We start from the raw sequence: 27,815 nt of genomic DNA, 5'->3' as shown, positions 1-27,815 counted from the left end.
TCATTAAACTAATTTACAGGTGATGACCATCAGGCTTTGATCTGGGACATCCAACAGATGCCAAGAGCTATTGAGGACCCTATTCTAGCTTACACTGCGGCAGAGGGTGAGATTAATCAAATACAGTGGGGTGCAACACAGCCTGATTGGATAGCAATCTGCTATAATAAAGCATTAGAGATCTTGCGTGTGTGAGAAGTGAGTGGATCCTTCTATTACAGTATGAAAGAAACTGTGTGTAGCACATGTTTCTAATTACATATGTGACTATGCATCCAGAGCTGTATCAACGATTAATGAATAATGTTGCATTAGCCACATGGTGTTTGGTAAAGTCTACATATATCTCACCAGTGGTTGTATTAATACATTTGTAATATATACATACTATTAGCTATGCTGCATATATATAATGACTGCCACTGTATGTATCATGTTTTGCGAGAGATATTCCATGTGAAACCAGCACATTTTAGATATATCTCTTTTATTCTCTTTCACATTATTTCGGTGAACTTCATGAGATGGGGAAAAATGCGAGATCCGTAATTAATATTACTAAAAACTGAAATTATTGTGGTTGTACTTTTCAAAATTCAAGAGAAAATTTATAGCCTACTAGTAATGAACACTTTCAAATTTTTATTTATAATCTGGAAGGGAATATAAGCTAGATTATGAACGATATATTCAGAATAATTGTGAATCTTTTCAGTTTTGTTTTATGAAGAATAGTGATTTCCACTTAATTTCTTTGCTACATCTCTGCATTCTCTTATATTTGGTGAGATTACTTTACATTGCTCTCATGATGGTTGACTCTGTTCTGTGTGTGCGTCCATGTCTGCAGTTCCTCTCAACTTTCTGTTCATGATAAAATTAGACAAGGTGTTTAGTGTGTCACTTTACGTTGTCTTCCATCTGTTCTGCGCATGTATATCAGAGCTCATCAGTGATTTGTGTTGTAATCAATCTGGAATAGGTACATATCTTTAGATGAAATATACTTTTTGGCCGATCTCAGGGAAATGAATGAAACCTAGTGGATGAAAAAAAAAAAATGTTTTAACACTAGAGGAACTGTGGACGTGTTCAATTGATTCAGAACTGTTCACGTTTACTAGAGCATGGACAATTGAGAGGAAGAATATAAGAAATGCAAACTGAAAATAAACTCCACTTTACTTTTATAGTCTCTCCAAAATGGGGATTTCTGTAAGAATCAGACTTACTCAGACGAAGCTTATTCTGGAGCATTTTTAGTAATGTTGAACAAGTTCTTAGAAGAACTTTATATACCCTCTCCCCTCCAAAGAGCAACGAAATTAAGTTACAGAAATATTCAACACAAAATATACGTACTGAAATATAATACTAATAATGAAACGAGTAGCAAATAATTCCTTAAAAAATATAGACCTGAAATAAGATTCAGTCCTCTTCCTCGAATTATGGAGTCCCTGAAAAGTATGACGTTTTAACATAATATAAGATTTTAAAATTACGTTTCTTGTGTGCTGTATATGAGTATGATTTATTTGTTTTTGGCTTTAAATGTTAAATAGTTTTCATTATTTAAAATTACTTCCTTGAAATTATTTTATTGTCACACTACACAAAAGGTCATGAAAATACTTTAAATTCAGCATCTGTCCAGCTAAACAAGCACTCTTCTGAAATTAGAAATGCCGTAACAGTCCAGTTTTGGTTTACATCTTGAAAAACGTGAAGTTACTAATTTTGTTAAAGCTAAGCAAAATTTTTAAATGTTTCATATGTCAGAATTGTAATTAAACATTAGAAGCATTGGTTTTATGATTGTGCTGATTTGACATGGAGTGAATGCAGTATATAAATGTGTGTAGCATGTGCTGCATATATCTAAAGCCTACCAGTAGGTGTGTTGGTTTCATATATTTTATATTGTATATACATGAGCTAGACCACTCTAATTTTGGTATATTTTATAGTTCACACTTACTTAAATGATATTTTGATTTTACTTCTTTTTATGGAATAAATATGATAAATGGAAAAATCGTCATCATAAAGCTTTTGGAATAAAAGTTATAAACCACAGCCTTCCAAAATTAAGTGGTTTGCTGTCCTCTGTATGATAGGCGACTGTCACATATTTTTATACCTAGATTTGCAGCTGAGGTCACTACTATAATTTAAATTAAAAAAAGACAATCAGAGAAAAAACTTTAATGCATTGTAGTGGCGTACAAGTAATGTAAATGAATGAATTACAGTGAAAATAGATATTTATCTTGGAGGTTTGAAATCCCAGTAATCTTCTTATAATATTTCTGCATATTACCATGTCTTTAAAATTCTGTTTCTTATAGTTAAAAATTTCCAGAAAGTTAAGCCATTAGGTATGAAATGTCTTGCAAAACTACTCTTTCCCTCTATATACTATATTATGTTGTTTAAATATCATATCCACTGGCTATCACTTTAAAGAATTTCTATCACCACATTGTTAAATGATGGGGAATGGTGAAATGTTATATAGTTTTTCCCTTTGTTCTCCTAGAGTGAGTAATATAATGATGACAAATGGGAAATGGTGGTACGCTGATAGGGGAAACCTACCACCAAACACCATCACTTTCCGTCACAAATTCCACTTGGATACACTGAGATTTGGATCCCGGTCTGTGTCATGGAAAGCTGATCTTTGGTCGTTTGGCTAACAATGTCTTGCTAGATATATTATTAGTAGTTAATTCAATTTTTAATCCGATATGTCGTCCTGAGTGGCGCAGTTGGTATAATGCTGGCCTTCTGTGCTTGAGGTTGCGGGTTCAATACCAGCCCAAGTCGATCTGATATTTTCAGATGTTGAAGACATATTTTATTTACAGTTCTTTATATTCTCATGCCTGTAGGTAACATATTATTGAACAGTACTTTAATGTAACAGAATTTTAAAGACAGAATGTAAAAATATTGTATGAAGAATGATGGTACAGTATATACTAATAAGACAATGTTAAACATGAAGTTCAGAATGTGAGCCTGAGTAACGCAAAATGAATCAAATTTTTATTGTATTTTTAATTGTAAAATATTGGAAAGTTATATAATTTTATTAATGAAATACTTGAAGTTCATGAACTTCAATTTTATTGTTAACATAGATTGGTTCATATTTAACAGATTCCTATCTTTTATACAATACATACCAGTACTTAGTAAGATCGAGTTCTTGGGAATGTGAATTTGTATGTTGTTTTGTTGGACAATATTTTAAAGATTTGCGGTTTCTCAATATTTAACAATAACGAAAAACACAAATAGTGATTAACTCATTATCTTCACTGTCACCAATTTTAATATGTATTATATTTAAGTGTTGACTGGTCGAATGAGTTTAAACCTTTATTTATATATTTTTAATGAATTTAGACATAATAAATCATGATGTAATTATGTTTTTAATTAACAATCGAGGCCTTCGGAACCATATTGATCTAAGTAGCGTGGGAGATGTTCTGAGATATTTAACTTAGGAAGTTGGGAGATAGCATACCTTCAGTTGCAAGTAGGTTATGGAGCTCAGTCTGTCTGTCTGTCGGTAGATATAACATTTAAATATAAGCCAGTGCACTTTTCTCATTTTTCATAAATTTGTTATTTAGATCACTGCGGTTCTAACAGTCTCAATTGTACTGTAGGAAACTCAATTTTGAAATCAGAAATGACGATTCTTTTGGGCCTGTCCCACATATTAATGGTAATCCTAACATTAATTTAAAACTGAGGTCATTAGAATCACAGTGATATAAGTAACATATTTACGAAAAATGAAAAGAGTGCACTGGTGTATACCTAAATGTTGTATCTACTGAGGGACAGAATGATATCATGAGCTCCATCATCTACTTGCATTACGTTGGGCAAAGAGTTTACTACGTGGACTGAAGGTATGCTGTCTCCCAACTTTTTAAGTTACATATCTCAGAACATCTCCCATGCTACTTAGAACACTATGGTTCTGATGGCCTCAAATAGTCATTGGAACTAGCAGCTATGTCATTATTTTTTGTTTAATTAGTGAATATAAAATGTTTCGTGTTCAGCTTAACCTTCCTGCTATTAAGTGGGGTAATAGGATTACCCCACTGATGATTTTTGAGTATTGTTTTCATTTTTCTCCATATTTATTTTTTAAATTACATGTATTTTTCCGTTATATGTATACTAACATCTTGATCGGTCATGAAAATTCCGAGATATGAAATTTAATGTGGCTTAATTTTCTTCATTTCTGAATTTGGTTTCAAATTATTTTCTTTTGTGTTGTTTATATCATTATTCATATTGTTATTTATATTATCATGACCTTTGATTTCAAATTTGTGTTATATTACTGTGACATTCACAGCTTGTAGCTGTTTTTATTCCATCATGTCAAAAATATGTAGTGCTGAGGAGTTCATCTTCAAATGGGTCGTCCTGAGTGGCGCAGTTGGTATAGCACTGGCCTTCTGTGCTCGAGGTTGTGGGTTCGATCCCGGCCCAGGTCGATGGCATTTGAGTGTGCTTAATTGCGACAGGCTCATGTCACTAGATTTAGTGGCATGTAAAAGAACTCCTGAGGGACAAGATTCCGGCACACTGGCAATGCTGATAAAACCTCAGCACTTGCGAGCATCATTAAATCATAATTTAAAATATTCTTCAAATGTAAGGAATCAAGTTCAAATTTACTGTGTGCTGGTATGTTATCTTATAGTGTCACCAGTAATATACATGTAGTTCTTTAAGTTTGGTATACATTTTCAGCAATATAGAATGGGAATTTTGAACCACCCTGTATTTTTAAAAACAGGACAAGTATTTTACATTTTTACATTTTTTGGAGGTTTACAGCAAATAGTACATAAATTATTAAATATTCCAAATGCTTAATAAAGTTTGATATATGATTTTGATGGGTGTAATTGTATTACACCTTGGTATTAGTAAGTTGTAATAAACCTTAGTAGCAGGAGGGTTAATAATTCTGACAATGAAGGTGTATTAACTGTTGTGTTATGGCATAAGCTGATATGAATATTTTTCTTATTTTATAGGAGAGCAGTTTTAAAATTGATTCTATCAAGAAAAATCAGGGACACATTAGAAGAAATATTTTTTATCAGTATCATTGTTAGCTACTACATGCCATGTTTTGCAATAATGTTAAAAACAACATTTACAACATATTATTTTAGATAATAAATTTTTTTTTACTGAAATTGTACATATCAGCTTCTGCCATAACACCTCATTAGTCGAAATAAATATGTGTTATAATTCATGCTCTCTAAGACAAGCAGGTTTTTGCTGACGTGTATTTCAAGTAAAATATGTAATAGTGATAATACATGTAAAGTACGTAATAGTGATGATACATGAAGGGTACATGGGAAAAATGATCAAGGCACATCAAAAATCGAAAATGAGTTAACAATGCCATCTTATAGTGAAAAGGGTGTAGTATCATGTGGTCTGGCTAGTTTTCTATTAAAACGATCATGGTCCTCGAAAATGAGTGTCGAAGTTTTCATGTCTTCAGAAGAATGCTCAAGCTCCAGTTGGTTCTGTGGAAGAACGATCAAGATCCATTTTCCTACTTTTAGTTTTTTCTCCATCAATGTTTCACCTTCGTGTTACTGGCTTTCGTCAATTTAGGTAAAATAACCTGAACAATAATTTAATTACTTTTCCATTGTCCAGTATGAATGCAAAGGTTAATTTTTTTATGCTGAAGGAAACAAGGTCTTATATTGCAGATTGTTACATCAATATTTTTTTCAGTCTTATGTTATAATTATCCAAATTGGCCTTCGGTAGTCATTTTCAAACATTATTTGAATCATATTTCAGACCACTGGAAAGAAAACTGAAGAAAAGCAATGTAACAGATTTGGAAATTCTCACAGCTGTCATTATGTATCAAAAGAACAAAATTCAGTGGTGTCCAAATAATGAAACAGTTCTGCAGTCCCGCAGCACAAGAGTGTATTATCTCATTACCAGTAAAATGAAAAAGAAGAAGAAGAAGAAGAAGAAGAATTTTATTTTGAAATTACACATCAGACTGGCAAAAAACAAATTAACTGTTTGAGTTAGAAGTGGTGTTTTACTACAGTGCGTGCTGTATCCCATGTACCTCAAAGTTTTCTGTTTGGACCTTGATCATTCTTATTTTTTAAGTTTACACATTGTTTGTTTATATTGCATTTTCCATTGTTGCCACCCAACTTTAGAACAAAATAACATTGTTTATTAATGAGAAAATTGTTCCTTACATTCCACTAAGTCATTTTCCATTAAATACAAGTTGTAAGTATTAAGTGTTTAAATTTTAAAACACGTTTTTCTCGAAAATTTGTAAAATAAACCTTGATAGTTATTCCCGTGTACACTTCACATGTGAGTGGTTAGAAGCAACAGTACCTAGCATAAGTCAACAGTTGCGACAATGAGATGCTTTAACTTTGGTGTTCTATGCAATTAAAAAATCTCTTGACATATAATTTAAGTGATTTTGATGTTATTGCATTGAGAAGAGTTGTAATCCTTAGGAAATTGTATTGTTTGCCAAATAACTACAATATTTATATATTTGACAGATTAATTTTATTTGTCCATTCTAATATTTCATACTTATCCATTAATAACAAACATAAATTACAGTTCTTTACATAACGGTATTTAATTTACACATTTTATAAAATATATCGGTACTTCGGTATCCAGGATCATCATCATCATCATCATGGACCCAAATCTTCTTCCTGGTTCGTCTCTGATGTTTGGAAGAATTCCTGGTGTATGGGAAGAATATACTGTATTTCAGCTGTTACATCATATCATTCTTTTTTTTGAACTGTTGTGGAGTGTTTCCGTCCATACATCTGAGATTGCACTATACTGGAAAAGTTTCTTCTTCATCTCTTGTAGGTGTTAAGTTTCTTTATTGCAAGTCCTTCATTAAAATTAGTCTTTTATAAAGCATTGTGTATGGTTAATGGCAGTCATAAGTGAATCAGCTGAATTTTAAGCCAGTTTATTCTCTGCTTTTCAGTGTTGTGATGCATTCTTCCAGTTCTTTGGTACTCTTGAAGTCTGTCTGCTCCATCACATCAACGATAAATTTTATTTTTCCTATGAGCCTTTCTTATTGTCATATACCAACCAATCAGAAGGTGCGTGGAAAGTGGTTTTCCTCGCAGCATATCCAGTGTTTCCAAAATCTGTTTTGATAAGCAGACATGAATGTCCTGATACAAGAAAATTAAGGTCAACTGTTTGGACTTTCAAGTTCTGATTAGAAACAAGTTTTATCCATGTTAGACACATTTATATTACTATTTTTCCCACCACATAAATCACTGAAAGCAATAATTTGGGTCTTGTCAGCAGTATTTCTTTGTATATATTTAGTGAAACAAGAAGATATCTCCTTTGAGACTCATGGAAGACTTTCATGATAACAAAATCGGCAAATCGTGATAACCCAGATTGAAGGAATACATGTTACACTTGTAATATGCTATTGAGAATGTAAGAACAGAAAATGGGTGTTCTTTCTGTAGATCAAAGGAAAAAACGTAGTAGTCATCATTATTCCTTCCATATTTCTAATTTATTTTCGTTGTACATTGTGCTTTTTATGCCTTAGACAGGTGATCCTCATGCTCTGCTTTTAAACACATTTTCCTCATTTGCTCCATGTTCTGATATATCAAATGTGCACAAAAACATAGATCTTGCATATCATTATATTTTCCTTAGCAACTGTCACAATATATTTATTTGTGCATCATTTTCGCAGGACGAAAATGATTTTGATGGGGCCTTGTCTGGACAGGATATCTTTCTATGAAGGTACATAAAAGTTTGTTTTGTTCAGAGTAATTCCCCATCTTCCAGAAATTATCAAAAAGAGTGTTATGATATTTTTCCATAAGAATTTTAGGAACATTTTTTTTTTTTTTAATTTCTTTTCCTTTTCCTAACATTCCTACAGGTTTCCACATCCCTGATTCTTTTCAGACTCCTTGGAGCAGGTTTACTATAAGAATTATTTCATTGTGTGAGAACCAGAGGGATGTAACTTCATTTTATCAACATTACAGGAGAGAGGAAAGAAGGTATTTCTAAGAGTATTTGATTCATTTAAACAAAATGGTAAAAACTTCATTGACTTCATGACTTCACAAAGTGAATTTCAGCAGCATTCACTTGACATCATAACTTCAAAAAATACTTTAATATTTAAGTGTTGAACACTCTTTGATAAGGGTGACATTCTTATGACTCTAATTATACTAAACTTTAATTATTAATGGTGGAGATACACATTCAGTTCTTAGAATATAGTAACATTAAAAAATTACTTTTAATGTAAATGCACAAATTACAATTCACATTTATAAATCTAGATTGGTTAATTTCAGCAATGATTACACTCTTTGAACTTTCTTTACTCTTTCCTTATTCAATATCGTTATCATTATCTGTGATGCACCATCTGATTCTTCAACTCTTTCTCATCTAGAAGACTTATAGAAGCCATGGTACTGTTCTTTGTTTATACCGGAAGAACATAGATCCATAAGATCTTTCACTTTTTTCCTTCCTGTAATTTGAGAATCCCGTGATATTTGGGTTCCACCTGAAGGAGTGTGTCTGGATTCCGGGATTTTCTGGAAACTGATAAGCATTTTAATTCCTGTTCATTGCTGTGTTTGAAAAAATTTTATTAATCTCACTTTTGCGATACTGGGAACGGACTACCTTAAGCCAGTGTACTTGGTTTCCTTCAGTGTCAGCTTTATTTTTCAGTCGCTCCTTTTGCATAGCACCAAAATCCAAAAAAACCCTTCTAATCCATTTCAATAACTTCGTACAATCTTTGCTTTGAGGCAGTCTGGATAACATTAAACCATCCTGAGGGATTATAGATGTTACATTTTTTGTGGCGCTCTCTATATTGGCATGGACTGAATCGCACACCATTATGGAATGTCCAGGTTCAAAGCAGCACTGGTCTATCACAGGAATATTCAGAGTTTTGGCAACATGAAGAAACATGGCCTTTCGATTTTGTCCGCACGTATTGGAGAACAGAAAGACTGGACGACCATCTTGTTCAGTTCTTGAAATACACATGATGCTATTTCAATTGACTCTCTCTTAACCATGCCTCCATGTCACACATAGTTCTTGATCTTTCTAATAGCAGCATTGTACACTGTGAGGTTGTATGTGGCTAGTCTTATTTTATACAAGATAGCTTTTGCAATAACAGCCAGGCAGTATCTCACAGCTTCCAAATCAAATTCCAGCAAATGACTTTCTCCTGCTAGGGCCCGGACTTTCATTTCATTTTTCAAATTTTGAGCTGACTGTTTCCTACTTAAGTGTTCAGAGTGTTGTTGCTGTGCCTCTTGCTCTGGTTTGGAGAGATTTTGAAAACGGTAACAGTGGTCACAGACGTCTTCCCTTGGTACATGGAAAGCTAAGTTGAATATCTCCCTGTATAGTCAACATTTTTCTGGGATAACTTCTGAACTTCACAACTGTCTTTAAGCAAAAACTATGTTTTACTCACATTTCATCGTGACTGACCACTAGTAGTACGAATTCTTGCTTTCGATATCTCCTTAATAAATGGTGCTAAATAAGGTCACTGTTTTTCTACATCTTTCATTAACCAATATTCCTCAAACATCTTTCTCGCTTCAGCTTTGCTCATTTTTTATGGCATTTCCTTGGACAATTGGAGCTGTCTTTGTACTTGAATACTCTACAGCGTACTTCTAACTGCCTTTTTATTTTCCTTATATTTTTTTTTATATACTGTGTTTTCCTTCTTCTTTTTCTTGATTTCTTACGCTTGTCGGCTTTTCCTCTGTTACATTCCTCTTTTGATAAAGTCCAAAGAGACCTTTTATTCGAATATTACAAGAAAAAAATATTCCAAATTTGCTATTGCAAAATATAATAGAAATCTACACAGACAGCAAAATAAGTGTCAAAATAAATAACTGTATATCCGAAAGAAAATTAGTTAATAATGGAGTTCGACAAGGTTGTCCACTATCACCAACTTTATTTAATATTTATATAAATGAAATTATTTTAAAATGGAACCAAATCTACACATCAGGAATCAAAATAACCAGTGCTCTAACATTAAATACCTTACTCTATGCCGATGATCAAGTCATAATTTCCAATTCAGAGGATAATTTACAAAGAGGATTGTATACATTAAATAAAATATTAAAAGATTTTGGGATGGAAATTTCAGCACAAAAATCAAAAGTAATGGCATTTTTAGGACAAGACCCAGTCAGAAGTAAGATAATACACAATAACCAATGCCTCGAACAAGTGCAAAATTTCAATTATCTGGGTTGTGAAATATCTTATCAAAATGAAAAAGATGTGAACAAGAAAATTACCAAATTTACACAAATTCTAGGAATAATAAACAATGCATTAAAAGCTAAATTAGTACAAAAATCTACAAGAATAAAAATATATAATACACTAGCATTACCCACCCTTTTATACGGAAGCGAGATTTGGTCATTAAAGAAAAAAGACGTGAACAGAATCAAAGCAATGGAAATGAAATTTTTGAGGACAGCAGGATATAATCTTTTAGACCGAAAAAGGAATGAAGAAATTTTAAAACAATTAGAAGTAGAGTCAGTAGAAGAAAAAATCAGCAGATACAAATTCAATTGGCTAGATCATGTAAGAAGAATGGAAAATTCAAGAATCCCAAAAATTATGATGCAATATAAACCTAGAGGACATCGTCGACCAGGAAGACCTTTAAGAAGACTGCTAGATGGGGCCGAAACAGGTCTACAGAGGCCTAATTCGTGAAGGATGATGATGATGATGATGGTGATGTCTAAATTTGGCGAATTGTCTGCTTCTTGTTGCACATTCAACATAACAAAACCCTTGCCAAAATTAATTGAATCATCCTAACTAAATACTTGTATGTTCGCTGGGAGGGGATCTGAGCCACTTTTTCCCCACTTCAACATGGCCTAAAAGAAGCAATACGTAGGCCTAATCAGTATTTGTGTTTACATAGCGTAGTAGTTGTTGTTTAGTCAACTGTCCGAAGACAGGTTTGAACCTCATAAGTAGAGAGCGGAATTTTAGGCGCCTAAAATAGGCTCTTAAACTCCTTTATTTAGGCTCTATAAAATAAAAAATAGCTTTTTTTTGTTACAGAATGTCACTAATATAAGATTCAACATTTATTTAATGCAACATTCTAGGATTAAAAGAAACTTCCACACATTTCACATTTTACAAGGGTACACATGCATACACAAAATGAAGACATTCTATCTTTAAGTTAGTGTGTTTCATTCACCAATCACATTTCCATAGTTGTTTCACAGTAAATGATCAGCACTTATTGTGGCTATTGTGTCGCTCATTGCTAACTTACAAATGGTAAAAAAAAAAAGTAAGGGGTTGTTATCTGTCTTGGAATGTAAGAGAATGCTTATTTGAGTACAACTCAGCGAGTTTGTGTTAAATTGCTGACAGACAGAGAAAGATATGATAATAATAATAATAATAATAATAATAATAATAATAATAATAATGATGTCTTGCAGGAGTTCTTTTACATGTTAGTAAATCTATCTACTGACATGAGCCTGTCGAATTTAAGCACACTTAAATGCCATTGACCTGGTCTGGGATCGAACCCGCAACCTCGAGCACAGAAGACCAGCACTATACCGACTATGCTACCCAAGCCGACTGAAAGTGGCCCGGAGGTACTTCTCTATTGTGTTGTTCACTGCTAGGAAGGAGTTGTTATCTGTCTTGGAATGTAAGCGGTACATGATGTTAAGAAAAACAGTAAACAGTTACGAAAAATGATGCTAAAATTTAAAAAAAACTTAGAAATAGGCACTAACGTCGAAATAGGCATTTTTAGGCACTATAAAACCCCTTTATGTGTACCTATAGTTCCATGAAAAATGTAAATATTAAATCTCAAGCTTGTATATATCAAGGAAAAAAAATAGGTTTTTGCCTAAATTCCACTCTCTACGTCATAAGTAACACCAATAAGGCATCTCATGAGGTAACTAGGCCAGGAGATAATGGGGTAGAGTGGCCAGTTCCTTTCCCCCTCCAATGCATACATCGGCAATTAGCTACATATTCCACTAATCAGACTTCAGATGCATATAAACAATTGCTGTTCCTCTGACACATACCGTCAAGTGAGATGTACTGCCTGATAATAGATATACATATCAGTCAGAACCTCAATCAGAGGTAATAGCTTAGAATAAAGTTTATTGTAGTTTTCGTTGACTATATTTTATAATCTTCTACAAAGGCAGCTTTCGCTAATATTCAAACATCTCTATAGAAATAAATATACATAACCATAACAAAAATATATACATAACTCAATAAATAAGAAAAAGAAGATCTGCCTGCTCAATAACAGGCCAAGGAGGGTGATAGAGAAGTACAACTCTAAGTTTGAGACAGCTGATATATTTCAATGACATGCTGTGAATTGAACCCGTTACCTTTTGGCTATTGCATAATTTCGTAAGTGACTATGCTATTACACTGCCCCACATATAGATACTTCGAATTGTTTAGTACTATGTCAACTAATTTTCGTCCTCTCGTCATTTTTTTATGGTTAAGAGATATTTTCCAACAATATTATAATCAAAACACTGTTCGCTCCTCTAAATATTAGTCAACACAATCAACAGATAAGCTATGATGATGGGAATCAAGGATCAGGTCAGTCACATAACTTGTCTTTGAAATGATAAATTGCATGTGTCAACAATGCTTGTAATGAATTTATCTTGCAACATGGAAAATAAACCTGATATAGCACATAGGATAGCTAGTGATACCTAGAGGACGTCACAAGGCATTGAAAGTTTGAATATGAAAAGGAGGGAAAAGATATCTATGATCCATTTCATAATGATAACGAGGATTTAATTCAATTTCATATGCTGCAGAAATGAGGCAGTAGAGCAAGTGGACAGCTTCAAATACTTGGGATGTATTATAAACAGTAACATGAGCTGCTGTGAAGAAGTCAAAAGGAGAATAGCAATGACAAAGGAAACTTTTAATAGAAAAAGGAGCATATTCTGCGGACCTCTCGAAAAAGAACTAAGGAACAGACTAGTGAAGTGCTTTGTGTGGAGTGTAGCATTGTATGAGGCAGAAACACGGACATTACAACGAAGTGAAGAGAAACGAATAGAAACATTTTAAATGTGGATGTAGAGAAGGATGGAGGGTGTGAAATGGACAGACAGAATAAGAGACGAAGCTGTGTTGGAAATAGTGGATGAAGAAAGAATGATGCTGAAACTGATCAGAAAGAGGAAAAGGAATTGGCTGGGTCATTGGTTGAGAAGAAGCTGCCTACTGAAGGATACACTGGAAGGAATGGTTAACGAGAGAAGAGTTAGGGGCAGAAGATGACGGCATCAAGATATGTGAATCATATGAGGAGACAAAGAGGAAGGCAGAAAAAAGGAAGAGACTGGAGAATGCTGGGTTTGCATTGAAAGACCTGCCCTTGAGCAGAACACTTTGAATGAATGAATGCTGCAAAAATTTATAATTGCTATCCTAATTCAATATAAGAAGTGTTTTATGCTAATATAAAACTGATAGTTACGTTAAGTATGTTACTATTTAATTGCAACACAGGTTAATTATGGTATAATGCATGTTAATGTCTACACATAAAAGACACATCCATACTTACATTCTAAGTTTTGAAGTCTGTGAAATGTATGTGCTGTTACGTTTGGTTCTGAAAATAGACTCTCATTTGGGTCAAGACAACGTAACAACCAATACGTCTATCTGGCTCTAAATGAAATCAGTAGACTGTAGATACAGGACTCCAGTTTACTGCTAAGGAAAAGAGGTGGAGATACGTCAATCTGACTCTGAATAGAAATCCTCAAAGTAAGTAGATACGTTTAAAAAACCGAAAACCGCATTTTTGAGTTACATTCCTCTGGTTCTCACACGACGATTTGGCATGACTTAACTCGAAAATTTATTTTTATTTTCGTTTTATTTTTTTGTTTTTAGTTGGTTATTTAACGACGCTGTATCAACTACGAGGTTATTTAGCATCGAGATTGATGATAGCAAAATGGTATATGGTGAGATGAAGCCGAGGATTCACCATAGATTACCTGGCATTCTCCTTACGATTGGTGAAAACCTCGGAAAAAACCCAATCAGCTCAAGTGGGGATTGAATCCGCGCCTGAGTGCAACTTCAGACTGGCAAGCACGCGCCTTAACCGACCCACACTGAAAATAATGTATAAAAATAATTTAATAAACTTCCCATTGTAAAGAAGTCAACAGTGTTAATATACTGTTAGTCTATTATAGTACATTTTTCTAGGGAAACACTATGAATTAAAAAAATTTTAAGGTTCAGAAGAAAGTTTTAAGAAGTATATTTAAACTTGTGTTGTTATTTATAAATATTTAATTGACTTTAAGGGGAGAGGATGGTCATTTTTCCTTATTGATGCACATATTTCGTGTTCTTATATTGCTGCAACAAGTTAAAATCGAGATTAGTTTCTGAAAAAAAAAAAAAACATTTCTGGGGCCCAAATTTTTAAAAAGACTACCATTATACAATAATTCACTAAAATGGATATACTGCATTCAGCCATTTTTAAAGATAAATTCAAAATTTCTATGACATTTTACTTCTAAAAGCACATTCTTTAAAATGTTTGGACCATAGTTTTGTTATTGGCTTCCATAATTTTTAGATAATTACATTTTAAGAATTAGTTTTAGAGGTATTTTTATAGAAATGTGGAGGTATATTTTTCAAGTGGAACAATAAATAACAAATCTCTATTACAGAGAAAAGTTTCCTAATAGTATTTGTGTTCCAAATGAAGTGCATATAGCATTAATAGTTCTGAAGGTATTGTATATATATTTTTTTTGTACGGGAATAAAGCAAAGAATTAAAGTTATGGGAAATTACAATCAAAGTTTAGTGACATTTAAAAATTTTGTCCACCAGATCTTTGAAAATGGCGTCATAGCAGTTAACAAAGCCATAAATGCGAATAAAATTTTATGTAATATAGTTTTCACATATCTAAGATTATTTTAAAACTTTTTTTTTTAATTTACTAGTTTTCCACCATATTTAACTATCTTTTCCCCTTGAAATCCCTTTGCACCAGACCTTTAAAAATAGCATCGCAGCAGCTGACAAGGGCATAAATGCACATAAAATTATATATATTGTTTTTCACATAAGAAAGTGTATTTTAAAACAAGATTTTTTTTTAATTCACTTGTTTTTCACCACATAAAACCATCCTCTTCGATTAAACATTTTTACTGACTCACACCAATGTTGTTCAGAACAAAATAATGATAGTGTTGCAGCTCCAAGTTTTCATGTGCTACCCAGCGGGACTTACGCAACTGTTACTTGAATCCCTCATATGTTCTCAGTGCAGAAAGTTTTTGTTTTGGAAGATGCCAAGCAAATAGATAAATACAGAGAACATGTTGTAGAATTTCAGTAAAATGTATTTTATTATTATTCAGTAGGTCCACTGCTTTTGAGTAGTGGTCAGCGTGTCAGACTGTGAAACTAATGGGTCCAACATCGAATCGGTTTCCTGGTTGAGGTTTTCACTGGGGTTTACCCTCGACCCATTAAGAGAAAATGCTGGGTGACCTATGGTGCCCGACTACACATTTCACCAAAATAATAATAATAATAATAACCTAAGGCATGACAGCCCATGAAGGGCCATGACCGACCAGCTGGCTGCTAGCCTCACGTCCACATGCCGAAGCAGAGGTGGACGATCATCCAACCAGAATAGAGATGGTGTGGTTAGCACAATGATCCCCTCAGCTGTTATAGCTGGCTTTCATAACCAGATTTCACTACCTATCGTTGCTCCCCAAGTGCATCACGATTCTGGGTGGACACTGGTCTCATACACTGGCCGAAATTTCAGAGAAAATTTCTTCCCTCATGAGGACCCGAACCAGCGTGCATTCTGTAACATGAGTCTTAGACAGGATGCAAGAAGCTCACTCTCAACCATTGTTTTAACAGAAAGTCTATTCCACTCATCTGTACACAGGTTTTTCATTATTGAAAACATGTCCAACCGCAGAATTCTTCACGAAAATAGGTAGAAAAAATTATACTATTTTAATTAAAATAGGACACATTGTATTCTTCACCTGACATAATTAGGAACATTAAATCCAGACGTTTGAGATGGGCAGGGCATGTAGCACGTATGGGCGAATCCAGAAATGCATATAGAGTGTTAGTTGGGAGACCGGAGGGAAAAAGACCTTTAGGGAGGCCGAGACGTAGATGGGAGGATAATATTAAAATGGATTTGAGGGAGGTGGGATATGATGATAGAGACTGGATTAATCTTGCACAGGATAGGGACCGATGGTGGGCTTATGTGAGGGCAGCAATGAACCTTCGGGTTCCTTAAAAGCTATTTGTAAGTAAGTAAGTAAGTAATTAAAATAGGAGCACTTCTACTGGATTTGCCAAAAATCTCCACCCATTGCTGATCAGTCTGTACATCTTACTGTATTAGTTCTTGGGACTCTGTGTCTATAGAGTATTCGGACCTTAAATTGCAGTACAGTGCTTATGGGTGCATTGTTCCGACGTCAACTGCAGAAGAATGCGCGCAAGAGTGGCTTAAGCGAAACATCACAAGTACATAAGCTTATCTATGAAACATTTCTTATTAATTTGAGAATCCATTTTACACTCTGATAACTTATAGGCCTATATCTTATTTTATCTTGCACAAGTTTTACATTAAGAAACTCTACGCACAAGCACTAACACACATAAAATTACTATCCTTACTTGTATTTTTTTTTAAATTTTAGTAGGTTATTTTACAATGCTTTATCAACGTCTTTGGTTATTTAGCGTCTGAATGAGATGAAGGTGATAATGCCGGTGAAATGAGTCTGGGGTCCAGCACCGAAAGTTTCCCAGCATTTGCTCATATTGGGTTGAGGGAAAAATCCGGAAAAAACCTCAACCAGGTAACTTGTCCCGACTGGGAATCGAACCCGGGCCACCTGGTTTCGCGGCCAGATGCGCTGACCGTTACTCCACAGGTGTGGACTCCTTACTTGTATATAATTGGATATATTACACTATAAAATTACTTATGATCGTCAATGCACGTGACCATCTCAAGATTGAAATATATATAACTCTGTGATCTCTATGAGGCAAAATTCGAATGTGTGCATGTTGTATGATAGCTGCAAGAGCTATCTCGGCATGTCAAAACGAAACAGAACAGATGTCCACTCTATCATAAATCTGGAACTAAATGAGCTACAGACTTCGGGTTTGTTTTAAAAATAACTTCCATCTTCGAAGGACATTTCTCCCACTTTGACCCCATGTATAGATAACACCGAAAAAAATTTTCCAATGGCTAACTTTTTCGTGTTTTCGTGTAAAAATTTCTGACTATGACTAAAAAGAAAGAGACATTCTGCATTTTCTTATCATTCAAATCTAGATTTAAACTTGCTTACGTGTAGAGTGAATGTTTCTTTACCAACAGTAAAAGGAAAAGTTTCTAACGGATTTAATATAGGATTTATGACGTGATATGTTTCGTGTAGCGAAGATTTTGCATTTGGGGTAAATTTTCATTATATTGACGTTTTAATCCTTAATTACTTCGTAAGACATGTTTCATTAATGCCAGCAGATGCAGCTTCAAATTCGCTACATAACTCTATATTCATGTGTTTTAACCGATTACTATATATTTTATGGAAATGTGGCAACCTCGTTAGATTAGAAAAGGATAGCGGTTATTGTGAAATTCATTAGAAGGAAAGAGACGAATAGTTTCCATTCTTTGCTCTACTGCAATTTAAGGTCCGAATACTCTATAGTATTATTGTATTCTATTCGAGTTAAAGTTAATTGCCTCTACAATATTTGTGAGACCTTCAAATGTTACCGGTTTGTTTAAATCAAAGCACTGAAGTGCTTGGAAGGAGAGGAATCAAAGTCGAACTATTTTTTTCAAACAAGCTAAATTTCTTTGATAAACTCTTAGTATATCTAATCGACATATGTTCCTTAAACTTTGGCGTACTTTGAACCCATGAAACCCATCACGAATTCTTAATTTCAGATCATCTCGTAATTTATTTAATATTTCATACACATCTGTTGATTGTTTTGAACGATTTTACAGTAATGTGGAAAGAAAATATTTGTAACTAAATAATACACAATAATATAACTTTTAAAAGTATATTACAGTTCTATTAGTAAAATATTAATTTCATTGTAAATTATTACACTACAGTTCCAGATAACCTGTGAAAATTACGAGTTCGTGTTACATTTAATTTATGAAAGATGTGTGTGTTATACAAACAGAAGTTAAATATGCTTGACAATGATGATAATTATTGCTGTACAAACATGTGATCAGGTGCTCTGCTTGGTTCACACAATGACACTGATTGTTTAGTTCTCTTCTGAAAGTCTTGAGACAATCGTTCTGATTTCTTTGAGAATTGTGTGTATGAGATAGTCTGTCTCTGTTGATTAGGATAACGAATTGAAAGGAAGTGTGATTATATGGCTTGTGAAATAACATAATTATGAAATTTATTGAATATTCAAAGTTTTGGTTCAGTATAGGATTCAACTAATTCTTCCATGCTGAACTTTTTAGTTCTATCATTACACTCTGAACAATTTTTGAGGGCCAACTCGACTAGAACTGGATCCTTCACGACCAGTCTCATCCACTTCGCTAAATTTAATTTTCAGTTCTTCACTAAGCCAGTCAGGCTGTTTGTTTAAGGGGTGCTTGGAATGCTGACACAAATTTTAAGCTTCATAATATGAAGGTCCGAACAAAGTAAGAATCAGTACATTCTATTTTATGTTTACAATCATACACTTTTAGTTTATTCACTTTACAATATATATTTTATAAAAATACAATAGAATCCCTCTTAACTGGCACCAAAGGGACCAGACTAGTTCCGGATACGAGATTTTGCTGGATATATGCAAAAAAAATGTTCGTATTTCATGGTGCCAAAAACTGCAGCCATTTGAAGCTTATTTCTCCATCACATAACTGAATAAACATAAAAACTGTGTACATTTTCCTTATTAAAACACATCACACAACACAATTCTAGGTTCGAATATTCACTGAAAACGAAAGTTCGTGTGAACTTCCTATGTGGCAATGCTGACGATCCGAACATAATTAAATACACAAAAATACTATGTGGATTTCCTTTATTAAAACACATCACATAATACAAATAATACACCAATTTTAGGTTCGAATATTCAGTGAAAATGAAAATTCGTGCAAACTTCTTCTGTGGCAAAACTGACAGCCCGACTGTGGCAATGTGGTAGATTTAAACATTTTTCTTTTTTCTTTGGCTCAGCCAAAAGTGCCATTGCTTTGGTATTGCTGGTTATTTGGGTTCCGGTTACGAGGGATTTTACTGTATGTGAATAATTTGTATGAAGAGTCTGTATTGCTCGATTTCTCTGCAAGATTTCAAATATTCACTATTAAAGTAGTTGCCCACAGATGGACCAAGCATAAATCTGAAGATGAGAGTCTATGTGATTAATGACATAAAGCCGAAATTGACCATTTTTTTTTTTTACAATTTTATTTTAATCCTAGTTAAAAATTATTGTTTAAATTACACACAACTTTACTTTCCATGATAAAAATAACGCAGCTTCATATGCACTGAATGATTCTTCAAAACACTTTAACAGTAGCTAAATTGCAACTAAAACCTCAACAAAACTGGAGGTCACTGAACATCATATTTGAAGTTTTTTCCTATTGATATGTTATACAGACTTCGTAGTATAATTCTAACTAAAAATACTTGCTGTTTTTAAAAGTTTGAAAAATAGTTTTTTGCACCTAATTCTTACAAATAGCCCTCTGTGCGATTGAGCTGTCATCTGGATTAGCTCAGTATAATGAGCCTAACAGAGTAGGCAACCCCCCCCCCCCCGGACTTACCTATCTGCTCTGTTGATGGAACCTGTAAGTAGTTCTGAAACGTTGGAAATGTCAAGTTTCAGGAGATGGTAGAATACCTAAAAACCTAATTTTGGTATTATATCATGCCATGAATACAATACTACGTAACTGTCCGCTGCAATGAACACTCAGCTTTTGTAGGTTAAGTTGATAATCAAAAATGGTGAGTAAATATTATTTCACAGTTTGTAATGTTTTATACTTATTTTTACCATATTCTCTTTTTGAGAACATAACTTCAGGCAAAATTTCATAATATCTGAATATAACAATAACCCTGATATAATAGTTTAATTTTTCTAGTCCTCAGAAAATTGTATATAGGTTTGACTGTGTTATTTATTTTCAGTTTCTTTAATTTTATAAGATATTGTACGATTGTACCTTGAAGAATAAGCTTTGTTTCTCAGGTTTTAACTAATTTTGTATGTGGGGTTGTTGCAAAGCTAATATATATATTTTTTCTGTAAAGTGTACTGCAATTTTTCATATTAACCTTCAAGGGGGTGTGCCTGTGCAAATTTTACGACAATCTAAGTTTTCTAACAATGACGTTTAACTGTTATGCCCGAACTTTTCCTGACCATTACTATCCCTTCAGCCAACCTCTCTCTACAAGGTTTGAATAGTTATATGGATATGTTGGTCATTTTTGAGTTCCTACTCTGATCCATGAAAAAACATATTTTATACGTAATTTTTATTTCTTATTAGATTCTATTAATGTTGTATTATTGGTATTATTTATTAATAGTTCAAAAGTACATAAACTTAATCTTAAAAGTGATACATTCATAAATAATGATAATACACAATATTTACACAATTTAATAACACATTTTCTATCATATAATTATTCAACTTATGTTGGTTTAACTTACACTTACTTCTGGTTTTAGTGTAAGTTTTCACCCTATCGCATTTCTTTTACACATTCAAAACTTGTTTACATGCTAAGTTTGAAATTCTCATTTTTTTTTTTATTCTATAATAAACAAGTGTATATAAATCGTCCCTGCTGCTATTCTATTAATGTTAATGTTCGTACATTATTTAGCCCTATGTTATAATATGTTTTTAGAATCCTTTAGTCAAAATGTCATCACAATCGACAAACAAACAGAAACTTTTGAAAAAGAAATGTTAGTATTTCCTGATCACATTCCGTGTATACTCCTGGAATTATCTGTTGTGGAACAGGAAAATGAAAGTGAAATCGATAGTAATAGTGATGTTAGTGGAGAAAACATTGAACATGGTGATTTTGGCAATAAATCAGAAAAAGAAATTTGTGGAGAGGAAGAGTTCCAGCACTGGGAGACGATCAATTCTTTACTGGTAAAGACAAGACCATACAAAAAAAAAAAAGAAGTGATATTGTGAAAGTGCTTCCTGGCCTGACATGAACCCCAAAGGATATAGAAGATGAAGTGAAAGCTTTTTTGAAAGTGACTGATGTCTCTGTGTTTGACACAATTTTGGAATGCACTAACAAGTACATCAGTCACCTAATAACACGACAGTATTACTCCAGAGAGAGAGAGAGAGAGATTGTAAGGATATATAAAGAAGTGAAATTATGGCTTGGACTGTTACATATGATTTAAGTAAAAAAGCACACTACACCAACGTGAAGGAAATATGGACAAGTGATGAATAGGAATGGAAATTGCCAGAGCTGTGATGAACTACAAATTTTCCTTTTGATTGATTTAAAATTATTGGAATTATTAATTTATTCATTCAGGCAAATATATATATATATACGTTTTATAGGTAGAGCTTAGAAAAGTAAATTTGACATAGTCAGAATAACCGACTTTCAGGTACTGGTGATTATAGTTTTGTATTCAGTTGCTATATTTTAATTCAGTTTAAAATTAGTATGATTATTTAGATCTATTTGTTTTTCCCTTTTAGACTATTACGTCCTCTCAGACAGTTAGGCTACATATAAATATGTTGAGTACCATATAGAGAAGTAAATTTGGCAAATCTGGAATAACTCGCATCTTTGCATTGAAATAAAATATTTTGTTCAGTTTAAAATTGCTACAATCATTCATTCATTTGTCTCCATTCATTGTTATATCAATTAAAGCAATTATATATGGTGACAAAGCCGTAATAAACAAAATGCAATATACAGTATTATATGGAGTTAAAACATAAGGCATGCCCACTCGAAGGTTAATGAAATTTTTGTTTTGTCATTTCAAGTCACTTGTATACATGTATTATGCTAAGATAATTAAATAATAGTACGTATATAATTACAGTTGAGAAGATGATGTGTGGGTATTTTACTGTATACTTAATATCTCCATTTTGGAACTGTGTACATATTTCAACTTCAGGCCACCAACTCTGTTGACCATTATGCTGGGTACTCCAACAATTTAAGTGTGTTGTTTATGGAAGCAAGGAACTGATTAAAGTTATATTAAAATTTTAGGTAATTTTATATTATCAGCTCGTCACCTTCCTGAATAAGTAAATAAATAAATATCGGTACATAAAGTGTACAATTCTGATTAAGATAAAGAGGTACAGTTTCAAAATATGACTATGGGATCTTCTGCTTTCTTCTTCCTCCCCTGGGTTTGTTCTGGAATTGTGTACCACAGTATCCATTAAAAAATGTGTCATTTGTGCATTGTAGGTTGAAGAAATGTATCTTGGTGATGGTACTACATTTCAAAGTTCACGAAAGCAAGGAAGTGGTCAGAGTAAATAAATATTTTATATATATTCACCTTAGCAGACTTCTCAAGGTAATGAATTAATTGTGTTTCCAAAAGACGAATGTAATCTCACAATATGTGATTGTAGTCATAGTAGTTTTTTTCTCTTACTCCCTCTGATATTCTCCCAGTTTCACTAATTTCTCCGGCATTGATTCATATTTTCATTTGCGTTTGATCGTTCCAATATTTGTAATTATTTTCTCCTCCCCTCATTTCCAGTTGATTTCAGTGTTTGTATTATCCCTCATATTGAATAGCACACTGTATTAGATGTGTGAAACTTCTTTATTAATAAGGAAATAGTATACGTATGAATTTTAACTTTGTTATGTTTTGCTTCAAGTTGTTAAATTGTAATAAATTAATAATGTAATGGTAATATCACTGTGTGGGTGTGTGTGTTTGTGTTTGTATTCATGGACATTGTGTACACCACAGTGTGCTTGCATACATCTAATAAGTGGCAGACTATGTATCAGTCTGAATTGTATACCTTATGATTTAATTTAGTTCTATTATTATTTTTTTTTTACAGATTAATAACAATTACACAATATATAACCAGTTACAAATTAGCAGTATTTAGAATTTGATAGTTGTAGTGGTCATTTAATTCGTGGATCTCTGATTGATTCCATATTTACATAGTGAACACATTTGTGAGCTGATTGCTTTCTTATGTACGTTATGTGATGTGGACTTTAATTTCTGTTGACAATAATGATATACCAGTAACTAAAGTTTGGCTGAGCCTATGTTCACGTAAATGACATGTTTTCCGTTCTCATTTTTATTACATTTATACAACAATTCATATTGTGTAGTGTGAATTTTTATTTTCCATTCTTTGGGTTCACAATTGTGATGTTCAGAGCTAAAGTGGATCAAGTCACAAATTTTCATAAACTGAGTTTAATTCATTTTCTGATTATCTGAAGTTGGATCTTTTCCGAGCAGGAATGGATCAAGTCTTAATTCCAGGCATTCGCCGGTAAGTGACACCAGTCACTTTTGGCTCAGATTATTTGTTCACGATGTTCTGAGCCATAGTGGATCAAATCACCAAAGCGTTGCATCAGTTAACATCACAATTGTTTATATTTTATAAATCTAGAATTTCAGAATGGAACAATAAAATTATTGCTAGTGAAATTAGATAATCCACTAGAGCAAGTTAACTTTAAGTCTTATTATCTCAAAACTACGTCTCATGGACTTGATCCAATTTAGCTCTGAACGCCTCAATTTCAGGTGCATTTTATTGTTCATTGTGTTTATGTTTTACTAATACAAAGATTCAGAGAGCTTTGTGAACTATCTCATATGAATTTAAAATGCTCTGTTGATATATGAGGTGCTGCTGATGTTAGGGTGAACTCGACAAAGAATCTCGAAACTAGTACAGTATTTTAAGAATTCACTCCTAATATTCACAATGTCTCTTATCACTACCATTGCTTTATATTTTATACCTATATATGAATAATATGAATTTTACGTAATTTAGGTCAAGAAATCAGAGAAAACCTACAAATTAATGTTATTGACAGAAATACCTGGCTTCAGTACTTCAAGAGTTTGTGAGTTTGTGGTCACTCCCCCGCTATGAATTAGAATGAGTAATGTCAAAAAGAAAGATTTCTCAGTATATTTCTGAAGAGGAATTAGACATCGCTCTGAAGGCATGCAAAAACAATAAGGCACCCAGTGAAGTTAAACTAAATATCGAGCTTTTAAATACACAGATAAAACTTTAAAATTAAGATATCTCAGCTTTTTAAGCAAAATATTTAATTGTGAAGAGCCTCAAAGTTCTTGTCAAAAAGATATTTTGTACTGTACCAGTTTTTGAAAAAGGAAATCGCAAGGACTGCAAAAATTACTCAGGAATCACTCTTCTCAACAGAGGATATAAACTATAAGAAAGAATTATAGCCACCAAATTACAAATTCACTTTAGAGACTTACTTGGCGAAGAGCAGAACAGCTTTAGAAAGGAATAATCTTGTGCTGAATGATATCTTGCGTTAAAACTTTTAATTGAAAAATATAAGAAATTTAACAAAGAATTGCACATAGCTTTCATAGATTCAAAAAGGCATTTGGCAGAGTTGACAAAAGATACTCTTACAAATTTTAGCTGATGATGAGACTCCAAGGCAAATTATATCTGCGAGATATAACCTATACAAAAATAATATGATTTGAATAAACATTCAATCAGAATTTTCTACTTGTGAACAAATAAGTTGTGTCTGACAAGGTCTGTTACTCCTGTTATTCAATATATGTATTCCATCATTCGATGTTGGTGTTTGACAGTACATGGATCCATCACACTCCAAGGAAATACCACTCTAAATACTCTGTTATATGCGGATGATCAAATTCTTTTTGGCAGTACCGAAGATAAATTGCAGTACTCTATTCACCACCTAAATATCATAGCAAAAATTTATAATTTAGAAATCTCAACAAGAAAAACAAAAATGATGACTTTTAAGTGTAAAGAGCCAGTGAGAAGTAAGATTTTCATATATAACTTCATACGGGAGAGGTCAACTCTTTCAAATATTTATTGAAGAGTGTGATATATCTAATAAAATTCAAAATTATAATAAATCTTTGAGAATCATCAACCAAGTTTTTCCAGTCACAAAAGTCTAAAAACATACAAGACTTAAAAAATATAACATTTTGGCACGATCAGTTCTCAGCTATGGCAGTGAAGTCTGGATTGTTCAACTCCAAGATGACCGATGATTGACAGCTGTAGAAATGAGATTTTTACAAAGAACTGCTGGCTGTAGTCTTCTAGATCACAAGAGGAACAGTGACATTGCAGACGAATTAGAAATAACACCTATTGTACAATATTGACAACAATAGAGACGACTAGCTTCAGCACATGCAAAGAATTGAGTGTACCAGACTACCTAGAGAGATGCTTCAGTACACACCACGAGGGAAAAGACTTATTGGAAGAACGTAACAGGCCACTAGGCCTACTACTTGAAAGATTAATATGATGATGATATATGAATAATCTTCTCTAGAATAAGTTCGAATCCAGAGATTATGGTCACAACCAGTAACACAATGCTGAATCTGAATTCAGTGTGATTTTTATTCAGTAACAAAGGCAACTGACATCAAGTTCTATAAATCTATGGTTTGTCACAGTTGGGCATAAAGCAGACTGTGCTCATAGTAATGAACACAGATGAATTAGTGTAACTGTGGCATGTTACATAAATTAAGCTGAAAATGTGGTAGGATGATAATGTAAAACTTACTATCAGAAGAGAATATTGAAGGAGGGAACTTGAAGGTGAAGTTCTGGAAGTAATTGAAGTTGACGATTCTTTTGAAATCTACGTTTAAAATACATGATATTAACACAGAACAAACGCCCAAGAAATGTGTGTGTTTGATTCGTGATATGACTAATCTCTGTTCATCATAAGAAAAAAGCAACGTAAATAGAAGCACATGGTTAGAAGTACTATGATTGGTGCCTGACCGCATCACCTACAATGCTTTCGAAGAAAATAGTTCCCTTTTCTTTAGTGTATTTCGTCTCTGTTCTCATACAGATATATGCATTTAAAACGTATGTGATACAGAAATAAATATCTTACACAATGGTTGATTCACTGATATAGTTGTAACCAATAATATAAATTCTGAGTATTTCATCTTCCCGCATTTTTAACTGATAGTCAGTTCGCAGTAGTACCAATAGTGCACCACGTGTTGTATCACTTGCCTGGAATACTGTGTGATTATGGCTGATCCAGTCACAGTGACAGTGGCAGGACCGAGTGATATTATCAAACATTCTAAAGGTAAACCATTAAGAAGTGGGGAAAAGAGAGTAGTTGGATGTTCAAATTACACGAGGTGCGGGAGCTTGTCCACGCTGCCTTACAAGAGGTCACAGCCGAAGTGTGGCAACATGATATCAGACATGTGATTTCTGAAGAGTAGTGGCTTGTTGAAGGAATAAAACATTTCTTGTTACGGTATTAAATATCAAATTGAATTTCCTATAATTTAATGTACTGTAATATTTTTCAAATGGAAGCGGAATGCATAACATCCAATACAAAGTAATAATTAGATTGGCGTTGTAACTGACTGTACCACAAATAGTACCACTGCACCAATCTGCCAATCAGAGCAGACTATCGCTGAACGATACTTACTAGCTTTGTTTACATTGCTTTTTTCTTATGATGATGGATGGAGATCATGCTGTGTAAACATGAAATGCTACATGGATGAAGGCTATCTCGGAATTGAGCAGGTTTTTATATTTCCATTATGTGAGTTAACTTTGATTTACGTGTAAAATGGACGTGTTATGAACTATGGAATTGTTTCTTTTTAACCAAAGAAGTATATAATTCATAATGATGATTTCTGTTAAGTTGAAATTGGACACTGTGACAATTATAGACTAGTGAATCAAAGTGGTGTCATAGTGAGATGAAGAAATAACTGGAGGGATAATGTATTGGCTTCAAACAATTAATGTTTCCTTATATGAACTTGCCAGTGCCTTCACTCACTACGTCACTTTGCATAGCCGTGCTTTAAGGATATGTTCTATGAACATGCATTACAAAATAAAGAGATTCTGGTACATAATTGTGCTTAGAAAGATAACCCAAGGTTATCAGTGTTTGCTATATTGCATATTAGTCATGTAATGACATTGTGAACTGATCACTCAGATAATTCCTTTCTGTGGTTAGAACTGTGTTATGACTTAAATAGCACATAGAATATCATAAAGTATAAATGAATATATGTTGTAATATTGTAAGTGAACATGGAATTTGAACAAATAGATTTGCAAAACATTC

General features: G+C 33.2%; 1 protein-coding gene across 5 annotated transcripts in view; it reads left to right on the top strand.

Moving 5' to 3' along the window:
- wap (DDB1 and CUL4 associated factor wap) overlaps positions 1–27,815 on the top strand; it is a 141,989-nt gene extending 114,174 nt beyond the window's left edge. For all 5 annotated transcript variants that reach the window (XM_069837878.1, XM_069837881.1, XM_069837879.1 and 2 more), the window contains one exon: positions 20–27,815. In XM_069837878.1, coding sequence (XP_069693979.1) covers positions 20–195 — 176 coding nt within the window. In that variant the 3' untranslated portion in view covers positions 196–27,815. The remainder of the gene's footprint in view (positions 1–19) is intronic.

This window comes from Periplaneta americana, chromosome 10, assembly GCF_040183065.1.
Source record: "Periplaneta americana isolate PAMFEO1 chromosome 10, P.americana_PAMFEO1_priV1, whole genome shotgun sequence".
NCBI lineage: Eukaryota > Metazoa > Arthropoda > Insecta > Blattodea > Blattidae > Periplaneta > Periplaneta americana.
This window is presented reverse-complemented; position numbering and strand designations above follow the sequence as displayed.